The following is a 14,361-nucleotide window of genomic DNA, read 5'->3' as shown; positions in this document are numbered from 1 at the left end:
TCTGAATGTTTTTATTGTGAATGAGTGTTGAATTTTGTCAATTCGTTTTTCTACATCAATTATATGGTTGTGTGATTTTTTCTTCTTTAGCCTTTTAATATGATGGATTACACTGATTAATTTACCAATAATGAACTAGCCTTGCATCTCTGGCGTAAATGCCTCTTGGTCATGGTGTATAATTCTTTTTATATGTTGTTGGATTCTATTTGCTAATATTTTATTAAGGGTTTTTACATCTATATTCATGATGTATATTGGTTTGTGGGTTTCTTTTTTTTGGTACTGTCTTTGGGTGGTTTTGTATGAGGTGGAAAATTGTGAACATCTTGAGGGAAGACAGTGATAATGACCACTAAGTCATGAAGTGGATGACTTGGGGTGTGGGAAAATCAGAAAGAATCCAGGGGAAGAAAGGAATCCAGGGAAGGGAAATAGTTTTGCTGAAAGTACTGTTGCTTGGGTGAGTGTAGGGCAGTGTACCAGAGCAGATTCAGTAAGGGTAGGGATGAAGTCTGATTGTCATGGATGGAACAGTTAGTGTAGTTGGTTTGTGGAGGATCTTAGTTAATAATGATGTGATAGGGCTGGGAATATATTGACTGTAGGGAAAAAATTAAATATAGGAGTGTTAGAGAACGAATAGTGGAGGTAGATCCTGGACCTGGAGGTGACAGGGAGAGAGACCCAGTGGAAGGATCAGTCTTGAGCAGGAAATTGAGCACCTCCCTCTGGGTCTGCTAGGAAGGAGGAGGGGTTGGTATGGACAGCGTGGGGTCCCTAGAAGTTATAGTAATATCTGGGAGTGTCTCTCCTGTGCTTTGTTTGGGAGGAGGGGGATATCCCTAAGGTCAAAGGAATAATAGATCTGCACAGATATGGGAACAAGTACCCTCTGCTGACACTCCTTATGGGGATAGTTGTGATGATGAATCAGAGTTTCTTTTAGGTCCTTAGACCAGTTTTTGTTTTGTTTTGTTTTTGACAGACTTGATGAGGACCACAGTTAGGGCACATCAGTGTGGAAACTCTTCTTTGATAATCCTCAAAAATGAGAAGTCATTGGAGGTCCTTCTGGTCAGCTGCTGAGCTCCCAGTCCTGTCCAGCATTGACCATGAGAGGCCCTTTGGCTCCATCCTCTGTTGAGTCAGAGAGCCGCTGACCATTCAGTTTGTAATCAGCAGTTCAGACTTAGTCTTCAGACCAATTCTGCATAATCTCTTACAGAAAATAGAAGAGAAGGGAGCACTTCCCAGTTCATTTTATAGTTCTAATACCAAAACCAGACAGGAACTAGTTTCCATCCCTGCAGTCATTCCTCTTCCTCATTCCTTCATGCGCTGGCACTCAGGGAACTGATTTCTGTTCTTGTTGCAGCTGCAGCCGACTCCGCCAGGTTCAGAGCATCCTGACCCAGAGCAGCAAGTCTCGACCAGATGGGATCCTCTGCATCCTAGGTCAGTGCTTTTAACAAGATGGGACTCAGGGCTGGGGCAACTTGGCTTCTGTTCACAGGAAGATATTAATAATAGTATCAATATGAGATATGCTGTGAGTTAGCATCCTTCTCCCAGCTCTTGTTCCCCTGAAATCTGTTGCTGTTTTAATGAGGTTGGGTGAGATATAAGTGAGATAGGGAGCCCCTACCACAGAGCAGGCACTTTGTACATGTTACCTCATTTCTCCTCACAGCGACCTTACAAGGGAGCAGTGTTGTCCCTTCTTTACAGAGGAGGAAACTGAGACTCTGGGAGATGAAACAGACTTGCTCAGGGCCATAGAGTGGCAGAATTGGGCATTTATTTGTTCTTTAAAAATTTTTTTCTTATGGAAATACATCATAATTTAAAAATTAAGACAATAAATGAATAATAATGAACAGAGCTTCCTAACCATACTAGATGCCCAGTCCTACTCCCCAGAGATAACACTGTCAACTGTATCTTTTTTTTTTTTTTAAACACAAATGGGAACATTTTATGCATACTGTTGTTAGCCTGATTTTTAAATTTTCACTTGACAATATATCTTGGAGATTTTTCTATATCAGATTGATCTCATTCTTTATCTCATTTTCATTTATATTCATAGCATTGAATCATAGAAGTGGAATTGTTAGGTCAGGTGGTTTGTTCATCAACCACCCAATTTCCTTCCCACAAGCAAACTGCTACCAGTTTCTTGTTTGGCTTTCCTCAGATATTCTGGGCATGATTTTGTTTTTTCACTTAACAGCACTTGCATTAAACTTATATGAGAGACAGTGTGCAGAGTGGTTAAAAACGGGCACTGTGGAGCCAGGCAGGTTTTGGGTTTGAATCCTGGCTCTACCACTCACTTAGCCCAGAGGTTGTGGTGAGTCTCGATAAAGACACAGTTTGTGCTAGACCTGGAATTCCAGCCAGAGGTTTCAAATGCTTAAACAGTGCTCACCGGATTCTCTGTCTAGCTGCAGCCTTCAGGAGGGTGGGGCTCTCTTTGCCATACATTTATCTGTGAATAAAACCACCTGTTTGTTACTGTACTTATGCTATTATTTCTATTAGTTAAGGCCCAACGTGGTAAAAATAGGCAGCATAAAATTGATCATGTGAACTAATTGAATATAGAATACCAAAAGATTGAGAAAAGGGTCAATTTATAAGAATATCATGCGACCAAAAATTATATATATTTTTTATGAAAACACAAATGTTGCAGAAATTGATGTGTTTGAGGTTGGGTATGAAGATGGAGGTAAAAGTTAAATTACCCTCAAGACAAAGAACTTTCTGTGAAAGTGAAACAAGAAATCGGTGAGGGACTTATTTATTTTTAAATAGCCTCTGATGTTTAGTGAATTCTACTTTTCTGAGTAATTAGAATTGTTGTAGCGTCTCATTGTTCGTTGACTGATTTGTTTAATCTAGCCTTCTAACCCCTGGAATACCCTTCCGAGCAACTCTGACTCAACTCGCCTCCACTTTAGCATTTGTCTTTAGTTATTATGGTGTAGGAAATGTTCTAATTGATTTTCTGCTAGCATCTTTTTAAAACAGCTTTATGGCGATATAATTAACATATAGTAAACTGCACATATTTAAAGTTTACAATGTGATAAGTTTTGACATATGTATACACATGTGAAACTACCACCACAGTTAAAATAATACACATATCCATTGTCTCCAAGTTTCCTCGTGCCCCCTTGTAGGGTCTCCATTCTGCCACTTCCTCACTCCCAGGCAACTACTGATATGCTTCCTGTCACTATACATTAGTTTACATTAACTAGAGTTTTATATAAATGGAATCATACAGTATGTACTCTTTTTGTCTGGCTTCTTTCACTTAGCATAATTGTTTTGAGATTCATCCGTATTGTAGCATGTATCAATAGTTTATTCATTTTTATTGGTAATTAGTGTTTTATTGTATATATATACCAGTTTGTTTACTCATTCAACTGTTGATGGGTATTTGGGTTTCTATTTTTTTGCCTATTAAAAATAAAGCTGCTATAAACATTTGCACAGAAAGTGGTTGTACTGTTTTATATTCTTATTAGCAGTTCATGAGAGTTCTGTTTTATACCCCCTCACCAACACTTGGTATAGTCAGTCTTTTTTTTTAAATTAACTTTTTTTAGAACAGTTTTAGATTTACAGAAAAATTGCAAAGATAATACAGTCGGCCCTCTGTATCTGTGGGTTATGCATCTGCAGATTCAGCCAACGACAGATCATGTATGGGACCTGCAGATACCAAAGGCCAACTAAGGGACTTGAGCATCCTTGGATTTTGGTATCCTTGGGGGTGGGGTCCTGGAACCAATTCCCTCAGATACCAAGGGATGACTGTACAGAATTCCCAGGTACTCAGTTTCCCCTGTTATTAGCATCTTAAATTGGTATGGTACATTTGTCACAATTAATGAATCAATATTAACACATTATTATTAACTTTTATTATTATTGTTAACTCCATACTTTCTTCACATTTCCTTAGTTTTTACCTAATGTCCTATTTCTGTTCCAGGATCCCATCCAGGATACCCCGTTACATTTAGTTGTCATGTCTTCTTAGGCTCTTCTTAACTGTGACAAGACTTTCCTTGTTTTTGATAACCTTGACAGTTTTTTTTTAAATTTTTTTGAGGTCATCATAGTTGATAACATTGTGAAATTTCAGTTGTACATTATTATTTGTCAGTCACCATATAAATGTGCCCTTTTACCCCTTATGCCCACCCTCAAACCCCCTTCCCCTCTGGTAACCACTAAACTGTTCCCTTTGTCCATGTGTTAGTTTATCTTCCACATATGAATGAAATAATATGGTGTTTTTCTTTCTCTGTCTTGCTTATTTTGCTTAACATAGTACCCTCAAGGTCCATCCATGTTGTTGCAAATGGGACAATTTTGTCCTTTTTTTATGGCTGAGTAGTGTTCCACTGCATTTATATACCACATCTTCTTTATCCAGTCATCAGTCGATGGGCGCTTGGGTTGCTTCCACTTCTTGGCTCTTGTGAATAATGCTGCAATGAACATAGGGGTGCGTAAGTCTCTTTGAATTGTTGATTTTCAGTTCTTTGGATAAATACCCAGTAGTGGGATAGCCGGCTCGTATGGTGTTTCTGTTTTTAATTTTTCAAGAAATCTCCATACTCTTTTCCCTAGTGGCTGCACCAGTTTGCATTTCCACCAACAGTGTATGAGAGTTCCCTTTTCTCCACATCCTCTCCAACATTTGTTATTTTTTGTCTTGGTGATTATAGCCATTCTAACAGGTGTAAGGTGATATCTCATTGTAGTTTTGATTTGTATTTCCGTGATGATTAGTGATGTTGAACATCTTTTCATGTACCTGTTGTATATCTTCTTTGGAAAAATATCTGTTCATATCATCTGCCCATTTTTTTGATCGAGTTGTTTGTTTTTTTGTTGTTGAGTTGTGTGAGTTCTTTATGTATTTTGGAGATTAACCGCTTGTCAGATATATGATTTGCAAATATTTTCTCCCAGTTGGTGGGTTGTCTTTTCAATTTTGTTCCTGGTTTCCTTTGCCTTGCAGAAGCTCTTTAGTCTGACGAAGTTCCATTTGTTTATTTTTTCTTTTGTTTCCCTTGTCCAAGTATAACCTTAACAGTTTTGAGGAGTGCTAGTCAAGTATTTTCTAGCATGTCCCTCTGTTGGGATTTTTCTTTTGTTTTTCTCATGATTAGACTGGGGTTATGGGTTTTGGGGTGGAAGACCAGTGAAGTAACATGCCGTTTTCATCACATGTATCAAAGATACCTACTGTCAACATAACTTTTCAGTGTTTATATCGATTTTGGTACCCTGGCTGAGATTGTGTTTGTCAGATTCTGCACTGCAAAGTACTCTCCCTACCCCTGCTTCTATATTGTCCTCTTTGGAAGTCACTGTGCAGCCCACACTTAATTAAGGAGTGGGGAATTATGCTCACTTGCCTTGAGGAAGGGACTATCTACATATATTATTTGAAATCTTCTGCATGGGAGATTTTTCTCTTCTCCCCCATCTATTTATTTATTCAATCATTTATTTATATCAGGATGGACTCATGAATATTTATTTTATACTTTGAGTTAAAATCCAGTACTACTTTATTTATGTTTTGGGTTATAATCCACTACTACTGCAAATTGCTTCAGCTCTGGTCATTTGGAGCTCTTTCAGTTGGCTCCTGTGTCCCTCCCTTTGACATCAAAGTTTTTGTTTGTTTAGCACTTCCATACTTTCTGGCACTATAAGATGCTCCAGGCTTATTTTGTGTATTTCCTGCTCCAGTCCTAGAATCAGCCATTTCTCTAGGGAACCCTGGTTCCTTTTATTGGAGAATGGTTTAGAAACCAAGATCTGAGCACTGAGTATGCTTGTTGATACTGGGGTGTCATTGCTTCTAGGCCTTCTCAGCTGACAGAGTAAGGAAATATATGTATGTACATTAAATGGTATATATACACACATCTGTAAATGTTACGTAACCATCTGTATCTATATTAAGCTAAACATGAATTCATATTAATATTTCCAGCTCTAACTCATTACCACATATATCATTCTAGCCTCCTCCTCTTGCTTATCTGTAAACTACCACTTCACCAGTGGGAAACTTGACACCTACCATCCACCATCAATTTACTTGTTTAACTCCAGTGTACATGTGTAGTAGCGTCAGGTTTGTTAGCCGATAATACCGCTATGGGAAACAACTTTATCAACTAGAGCACAGTGCTTACATATAGTTTCTTTTGCCTTTAATTTTACATGGTCAGTCTTTTTAATGTTAGCAATTTATGTGGCAGTTTATGTAGCTGGAACCCTTAGAAGGGGACATGCTGAGTATAGGCCTGCCTAGTCCGCTGATTATTTTTAACTTTGCCATCCTTTCAGCTTTGGGCCTTAGGTAGGCCGGGCCATTCCTGCTTTTGATTCTTTTTCACCCTTCCCTTCACTGAAGTGTTGGATGGGATAGAACAGGACTATGCTGCTTTGATCTCAGTTGAGAAAGAAGTCCTCTTATATTAGAAGTCCCCTGCCACAGGCGGTCTCTAAGCCCCTCTGGTCTGAATGACCCTTGGCAGTCCTATTTCCCAAGCTCCAGCCATATTTCCATTCTTGGAGCTCCTTCTGCCACAATCCCTTCCTCTTAGCCTCACGTAGACAGCTACCTCCTGCCCTTGACATGTTCCTCTTACCCTGAGCCGTAGCTCTGGGCCTTCACAGATACCCAGAAACCAGGTAGTACATATGCCTATGCCATTGAGAGGCAATAGTGAAGACAATATTTTTTAATTTCCTTTTATTTGTCTCTGACCTAACCCCACCAAACTTGTAAGCTTCATGAGGGCCATTTGTATGCATGTTTGCCACACACTGCAGCATCCAGCACAGTGCTAGGCCTTGGGCCTGATAAGTATTTGTGAAATGATGGATGTCTGTGGTTCCATTCACTTGTCCTCTTCTTCACTTCAAGTTCTTTTCAAACCACCTTAATCCTCCTTTATTTGATCCCACATGTTTTGTTAAAGGTAATTTTGAGAAGTAAATATTTTTCTGACAGCCATTCTTGTTCTAACTGAAAGTATTCCAAAATCTTTAACCACCCATGGCAGGATGTGGACTATATTTTCTGGTTCTTTGTATCCTCAAGAATTGCTTTTTGGAAATTAACAACTTCAGTAATCTGTGTTTGACCATCTCAACTGTATAGATCTTGAATCCAAGTAAGGGTACTTGATACTGAGGCTTTGTTCTTTCACAGAGAGTTGATTAGTTTAGTTTCTGGCACAAAACTGGTCTGAGCTGTGCCTTAACTTAACCATCAGGTTTTTGCTGAGCAGGGGCAAGCTATTGGGGCTCATTTGTTCCCCATAGTACAGTACAGCTGATTAGAGTCTGCTTTGCTTTGCAGGAATTGATAGCAGGTACAATGAAGGCTGCAGAGAGCTGGCAAATTATCTTCTGTTTGGTTTGTACAATCAGAATACCAGTGATTTTGAGAAAACAGGGTTTTCTGAAGAAGTTCTGGATGGTAAGTATATATTGGTAAACTGTGTGTGAGAGAAGAGTAGGTGATTTATTTCTTTGGATCTTATTTCATTGTCTTTTTATGGAAAAAATATGATCAAATTTAAAATAACCCGGAGCCCCAGTAAATTTTTGCTTTTTTATTAATGAAAAATAACATTTCTTCTTTGCTGATATATTAAGTAATATGCTCCTGTTGGTCACTTGCTGGATGATAAGAGAGTAGCGACAAGTAGTTTTCAGAATATGTTTACTGAGTAAATCAGCTTTAGAAAAAAAAGTGAATATAATTTTTTTTCTTTATAGCTTCTTGGTAAAGTACTAGTTTTGCTCTGAATTGCTCACTGCTTCTACATGCTAAGGGGTTCAGATTATGTGCTATTGTCCTGAAAGTGAAAGCACTTTCAGCTGTAAGTCAAGGATGAGCCTGCAGGCTACTCCTACAAGGAAGACTTGATGTGGATCTTCAGTTTAGGAACAAAGGCTCTTTGTCCTGCTCTGTCTTTGGGAATTGTTTTCTGTGTGACTTTAATTCATGACGATGCCCATGACTACAATGCAGGCTTTCTGCTTACATTCCTCTTTCCTCAGCTCTGAGACACTCACCCTGTGTTGATGTTGCTGTGGGCTGATGCCCAGGAGCTATCTCTGATATCACATATTTAGCATCATGACTTGTCTGCCAGATGAGTCAGGAGACACAGGAGCAGACAAACTGGACAAGAGACAGACAGCTCTTGTGAAGCCGCTGAGGGGACGCATGAAAGCAAACGTCTGATGTTGAAATAATCTTGCTGTGGATCTAATGCAGTGGCTCTCAACTGGGGGCACTTATACCCCCAGGGGACATATGGCAATATCTGAAGACATTTTTGATTGTCACAACTGGGCAGAATGGGTAGAGGCCAGGGATGCTGCTAACATCCTGCAATGCACAGGACAGCCCCACAACCGAGAATGATCTGATCTAAACTGTCAATATTGCCGAGATTGAGGAACTCTGGTCTAGTGTATGTGAAAATTCTTCTGTGGTAAAGTCCTTAGTAGTATCTATCCTTATAGATTGATTAAAGATTTCGTTTTTATTAGGAAGTGCAGGCTGAAATTATTCCTTCCATTAAATTTTTTTCAATTCAAATTTAGTTTCATATTTTGATTTTAAAAAATGTTGTCTTACACTGTATAGCATCTACTGGTTTGGAAAGAATCCATCTTGGCGGCTCATTTAGAGTTATAAAAAGAAATGCTCGTACCAGCCACACATTTCACGAAGCCAAGGTTGTTAAGGACATTACAGTACTAAAATTAAGGAAATAGTTTAAATCCTCAAAGGTGCACTTTTTTTGCTTATCTTTGTGTTTATCCTGTCACCTTGCACAGTGGGTACTTATGAAATGAGCATGATCTTCCAAATTAATAAATTCATATTTTAAATCCAAGTAGTTGGAAAGCTGAGATCACCAGATTTATGCGTCTACATTTCAATCTCTAATTATATGAGAGGAAAAGAGGCCCAAAGCAAAGAATTTATTTTAAAAAGAAACTTTTAAAGTAGTTTACATGTTCTTCCAGTTCTCTTATGGTTTCTTCTTTTACCTGACTGTGTACTCTGTTAAATTTTATTCATGGTGGTGACAGCAGTCCTATGACATCCTGAGAATGCTTTATTAGATTTAGTAGCTGTTACGTCATTTCTTTTATTGGATCCTAGTTCTTTGTGGTATGTTACACATTAGTGTAAAGTACAGTGTATACGGGAAGCCCTGAGGCTCTCCGCTGAGTGACATCAGACTCTCACTCCTCAGCAAGCAATGCACAAGTGATTCAGGGCAGGGCTCTTTTAGAGGGCCTTTGTGAGGAAGACCAGCCGGATGAGAGGGGGCTCCCTTCCCACCCCTTGCCACCTTTTGACTCCAGCACTTAAGTGAGAGTCGGAGAGTCAACAGTGAAGAGGCCACTCCACAGTGTGTTCCCTAGAACACCTTGGGTCTGACCAGGTGTGGAGCTCAGAGCGGCGTAAAAGGCCAACATCATGGAGCTTTATTTTAAGACGCCACCCAGCTTTGTGGTCAGCTGCGGTCAGTATTCATTGGGCTTATGTTTTCATAGATTATGGGCTGTCACACTGCATTACTGTGTTGGCATTGCCCTAAACCTGCTGCCTCAGATGCTCCCAGCTCCTGTGCTCCTTTCTCACCTCCAGCAACTTCCCTAGCGTCATCTTAGAGAGAGGCCTAATGGCTCTGGTTTCTGAGGAGCCATGGAATGGAGCCTCTGCTTTTCTTCTGGAATTATGACTGCTTTCTTTCTCAGTGTTCAAACTGCTTTAATATTCCAGCTCCATTCCATTGCTCTTCTGTTAATTTACCTGGGTTTATATGTACCATTGGGATTGCTTTATATATTTGACTCACCAACATTGATGGTTATTCCTTAAGTCTGTGAGCTGCTAATCTATTTATAGAAGCCTTGTCCACTTGCCTCTGCTTCCTTCCTCCCAGCCTTTCCTGTGTACAGAGTTCACCCTGTATACGGTAACCCTTCCCAAGCTGACAGGCGACGTCCTTGGGCCCACAATTGTCTTGAGCCAGATGAGCCAAAAGCTAAGAGCTTTAGACACTGATGGCTGCAAGAGAACCAGTCTTTGGCCATATTTGGTGCTGTTTTCCTGCCTCAGTGGCTTTAGGCTGTAGAGTTTCCGTTTGGTATTTATCTCTGCAGTGAAGTACACAGCTGAGTTTGGTACCAAGGTTTGTGTTGAACTTTGCAAAAACACCCTGAAGGCTCTTCTTTTGACTTAGTCTGTGCCTGCATTGCCATAACCAGAAGGCCACAGTGGTGGGAGCATTGCATGGGGACTAGGAAATCCTTGCTTTCCATACTCGAATATTCTACTGTCACTTTGAAGCATGTTGCCTAAGTAAAGAATTTTCAGTTTAGAGTTTTGTTACATTGTCTCTGAAGTAGTTTTAAGGATTATGAGGGCAGAAAATGTCTAAAGGGAATACCTTTGACAATCTTGTTTTAATTTTGTTTTTCTTACAGATGTGATTATATTGATTAAATCAGATAGTGTCCATCTGTACTGTAATCCTGTAAACTATCGCTATCTCTTACCCTACGTGGCACATTGGAGAAATCTGCATTTCCACTGCATGACCGAAAATGAGGTGAGGAGAAAAGATAGAATAGGCTCTTAGAGACACTCTAAGGATACTCTTTCAGGGAAGTGTAGATCTGGAACAGGAGGCCCTTAAAAAAATAAAATTGCAAAATATGGTTACATGAAAAATGTTATCTGTTTTAGTGGAACTTTTCATATTTCATTATGAGGCTTCCTTATAGAGAAATTGTATGCCTGAAGGAGACAAGAGGGACTCTTCAAATTGGAACCTAGTAGTAGGCTTTTGAACCCACCTTCCTGCCCTCCTTCTTTATCACCAGCCTGGGCCCATTCTCTCAGGGGACTAGTGCCTAGAAACTGCCCCAGGAGAATTTGATAAGCTTTGTGACATTTCTGTGTTTGGATTTCTTGATATCTGTTTCTGTTTTCCTTTGGGCCCTTTTCAAAGATTTGGCTGGAAATTAAATTGGGACTTGAGATTTAGGATTTCATGGAAATTGTGACCTATGACATGGGTCAAGAACTCTTCGTCTGATCTGAGCATTTGGGGGATTTTTGAGGACAAGTTTTATCTCTTGCGTTTAGGTGTCTGATCCATTTTGAGTTGATTTCTGTGTGTGGTGTGAGGTAAGGGAATGAGAAGTGTTTCTGACCAGCACACACAAAGAGTTGGCTTTGGACACACCCTCTTGGGTGCAGTTTTCTATGAATGTCATTTAGGACAACTCGGATAAAATGCAGAGAAAATAGGGGACTTTGCGTGATGTCTCCTTTGAGCCTGTTTTCCTTTCAATTTTCCTCTTTAGTATGAAGATGAAGAAGCTGCAGAAGAATTTAAAATTGCCAGCTTTGTGGACATGGTTCGAGACTGTAGTAGAATTGGCATTCCTTACAGCTCCCAAGGTGAGTATCTGACAGCAAGCCACTTCAGAACCCTGCTTGGATGATGTGTGAATCGAAGGTCCCTACTTCTCCTTTCAGTGAAGGCATTCAGCTGGGAAACCCATTGATCTATTTTTACTCAAGGCAGAGGATCAAGCAGGATGAAATTTGGGGACTTTCCTATGCAAGCTTGTATTCATAACTGAAGTTTCTGCAGCGACAAAGCAGGGCACCTACAGTCAGATAGAAGAACTGATAAGGGATTTACCACAGTTGCCATCTAGTCTGTACCACTTATTGTATGCAGAGTGTAGATATGGGGCCTCTTGGTAATAAGAAATAGTAATTCAGGTAGCTGTTAAAAATATGCTGATAGTGAGGCTCAAAAAATGATATATAAAAATACAGGAAAAGAATCAACAAGTTTAGCAGTGCTTATATCTTATTAAAAAAAAAACAAACCTTGTGCATTGAAGCTGTTGTTATAAGAAAGGAGAAATTGTGATTTGGTAATTTTCCCTTGAGGAAGTCGGTTGGCTATGTTTCTTAAGGGAGAGGAGCCAAGTTTGAGTCTGTTAATAATTATATCCACTAAGTGATGCAAGTCATATGTAATAGGCCACTATTTATTTATTTGTTTATTCATTCTTTCATTCTTTCCTTTACTTATTCATTCTCTTCACTTATTCACTTACTTAGGAAACAAGAAGTATGAAAATATACTTTAGAGAAATCTGAATTTATGTAACTTATTTATGGTTTGAATTTTCCTTGGCTTTCATTTTGTATTTCTAGTGTTAATATCTAACCATTTTATCTGTTTCAATTTTATTTTGCTAGATGAGGCTGTGGTGAACTTGTGAGAAATGATGCCCGTTTAAACGCATTAGATCAGGTTTAGACTGTTATATCCAGGATGGTATTTGATACATGTTGTTGTTTTGATTCCTTTAGGTCACTTGCAGATATTCGATATGTTTGTAGTGGAGAAATGGCCGATTGTACAGGCCTTTGCACTTGAGGGCATTGGAGGGGATGGATTTTTTACCATGAAATATGAGGTATGTATGAAAAGCAGTATGCCTGGTTTTTGTCTGCCACTGGGCTGTTTTTGTGAAGGGCCCTCAATGTGGGTGTGCATCAGTATAACACTCTGAAAAGCTGGCAGTGACCTCCCAGTGGCATGGAGCAAGTTAAAAGACTTGAAATGGAAAATAGTTGCTGTTTAAGGGTAGTTCCCAAACTGAGCTCCTGTCTTCTTTCTTCTTGCAGTTCCTCTCTGTCCTCCTTCCTCTGCTTTTCCCATTCTGAGTTCACCGTTCTCCCAGTCTACTCCTGTAGCACCCTAGGCTTACTCCTCTTATAGCTTACCGTCCTATGTTATATACATTTCTCACACACCCCCACTCACCCACTCACCAACCCCTGATCTCTGGACTGAAGCTCCTTGAGAACAAAAACAGTCTTTTTGTAGTTGTTGTTGTTGTTTGTATCTCAGAAATTCATATAATTTGAGAACTGTTCACGAGCAGTGAAAGCGACAGTGCAGAATTTTGTGTAAGTACAGTGTGCTAGAGGAATAAAAGTGTTAGCTTTTGTGGTAAGAACTGTCTTATATTTCAGTATTCCTTGCATCTAGGAGATGACCCATAAATATTTGTTAAGTGAATTAATAAGTGAGTCTTGGAGAGGGGATCATCCAGAGTACACATTAGGGAGGATGGCCTGGTAGGTTAGCAACACCACCGCAGGCATCCATGTGCCTTCGTAGGATCCCCACTGAGATGACCTGCCCCCAGCACAGGAAACCAGGGAGAGGGAGCATTGACGTGCTAGAAATGGGGGCATGCTATTAGGGATGGAGTAAGTGGAAAATTTGCAAGCAAGACCCAGGGCTAAGTCCTACTCCTCTTTCTGAGAAGTAGCAGCATCCCCAGGGAGTGAATGGAGGCTTGCCTGACAGACCCCGTGATGTAGAGGAGCATGGACTGTAGGGCTGAAGAGAAGCACACCACTTCGACTCCGCTTCTCCTGCTGCAAAACCACAATTGACTACAAGTAGCAGAATATCAACAAAGCTGTGGGAGCTGCCCCTGATAGGGGTTAATGCTCTCTAATTGAGAAGAGTAGGGGCTTGAAGCGAGGCAGGCCATAGAAGGCAGAAAGGAAGCTTAAAATTTTTAGCAATAATGGTAATATTTGTTTTTAATTGTTGTATAAACTAGGCATTTATAGAGTGCCTCTTGTATGCCAAGCACTATTCTAAGCACTTTATATGAATTGACTTTAATTCTTAAAATAACCCTCTGAAGTAGGTCCTATTACTATCCTTATTTTTCAGAGGTTAAACGAATTTCTGCCAATCACAGAGCTAGTAGCCAGTGAATGGCAGGGCTGGGGCCCAGTCCAGAGAGTCTGGCTTGGGAGCCTGTGCTCCTAACGCTGGGGCTGCCACTAGATTAGCATTGGCAAGCAGTGCACTAGGAAAATGAGGCAGGCCTCTGGCTCTTGCCTTAAGGTGCATCACACCATGAAGTCACATCCAAAAGGAACCAAACCCCCTTCCGAAAAACCCTTACAAGGTAATGTAGATCTTTACTGTGGGGTGGTGTTTTTAGGGGATGGGATGGGCAGTGAGGAGGAAACAGCACACATCTTATAGTACGAGTTACTGTAAGTATTCTCTCAAGTCCCTTCCTCCAGATCCTGCCCTTTTCTGTAGCTGCTCATTTTCGTTCCCTCAAATACTTTTCTTTTGTCTCCATCTCATTCCCCCGACCTCAGTTTTCTTCCTTACCCTGTCCTTCCTGGTCCTT

The 14,361-nt window shown here is 40.1% G+C and overlaps 1 protein-coding gene across 1 annotated transcript in view; it reads left to right on the top strand.

Annotated features, from left to right (window-relative positions):
- DNAAF9 (dynein axonemal assembly factor 9) overlaps positions 1-14,361 on the top strand; it is a 141,520-nt gene that overhangs the window by 19,326 nt on the left and 107,833 nt on the right. Inside the window, exons 2-6 of the mRNA XM_058563120.1 lie at positions 1,379-1,458; positions 7,424-7,543; positions 10,585-10,709; positions 11,470-11,566; positions 12,500-12,606. Of these exons, the coding sequence (XP_058419103.1) occupies positions 1,379-1,458; positions 7,424-7,543; positions 10,585-10,709; positions 11,470-11,566; positions 12,500-12,606 (529 nt within the window). The remainder of the gene's footprint in view (positions 1-1,378; positions 1,459-7,423; positions 7,544-10,584; positions 10,710-11,469; positions 11,567-12,499; positions 12,607-14,361) is intronic.

The sequence above is a fragment of the Diceros bicornis genome, chromosome 19 (assembly GCF_020826845.1).
Source record: "Diceros bicornis minor isolate mBicDic1 chromosome 19, mDicBic1.mat.cur, whole genome shotgun sequence".
Taxonomy (NCBI): domain Eukaryota; kingdom Metazoa; phylum Chordata; class Mammalia; order Perissodactyla; family Rhinocerotidae; genus Diceros; species Diceros bicornis.
The sequence above is the reverse complement of the archived record's forward strand: the minus strand, read 5'-3'. Positions and strand labels throughout refer to the sequence as shown.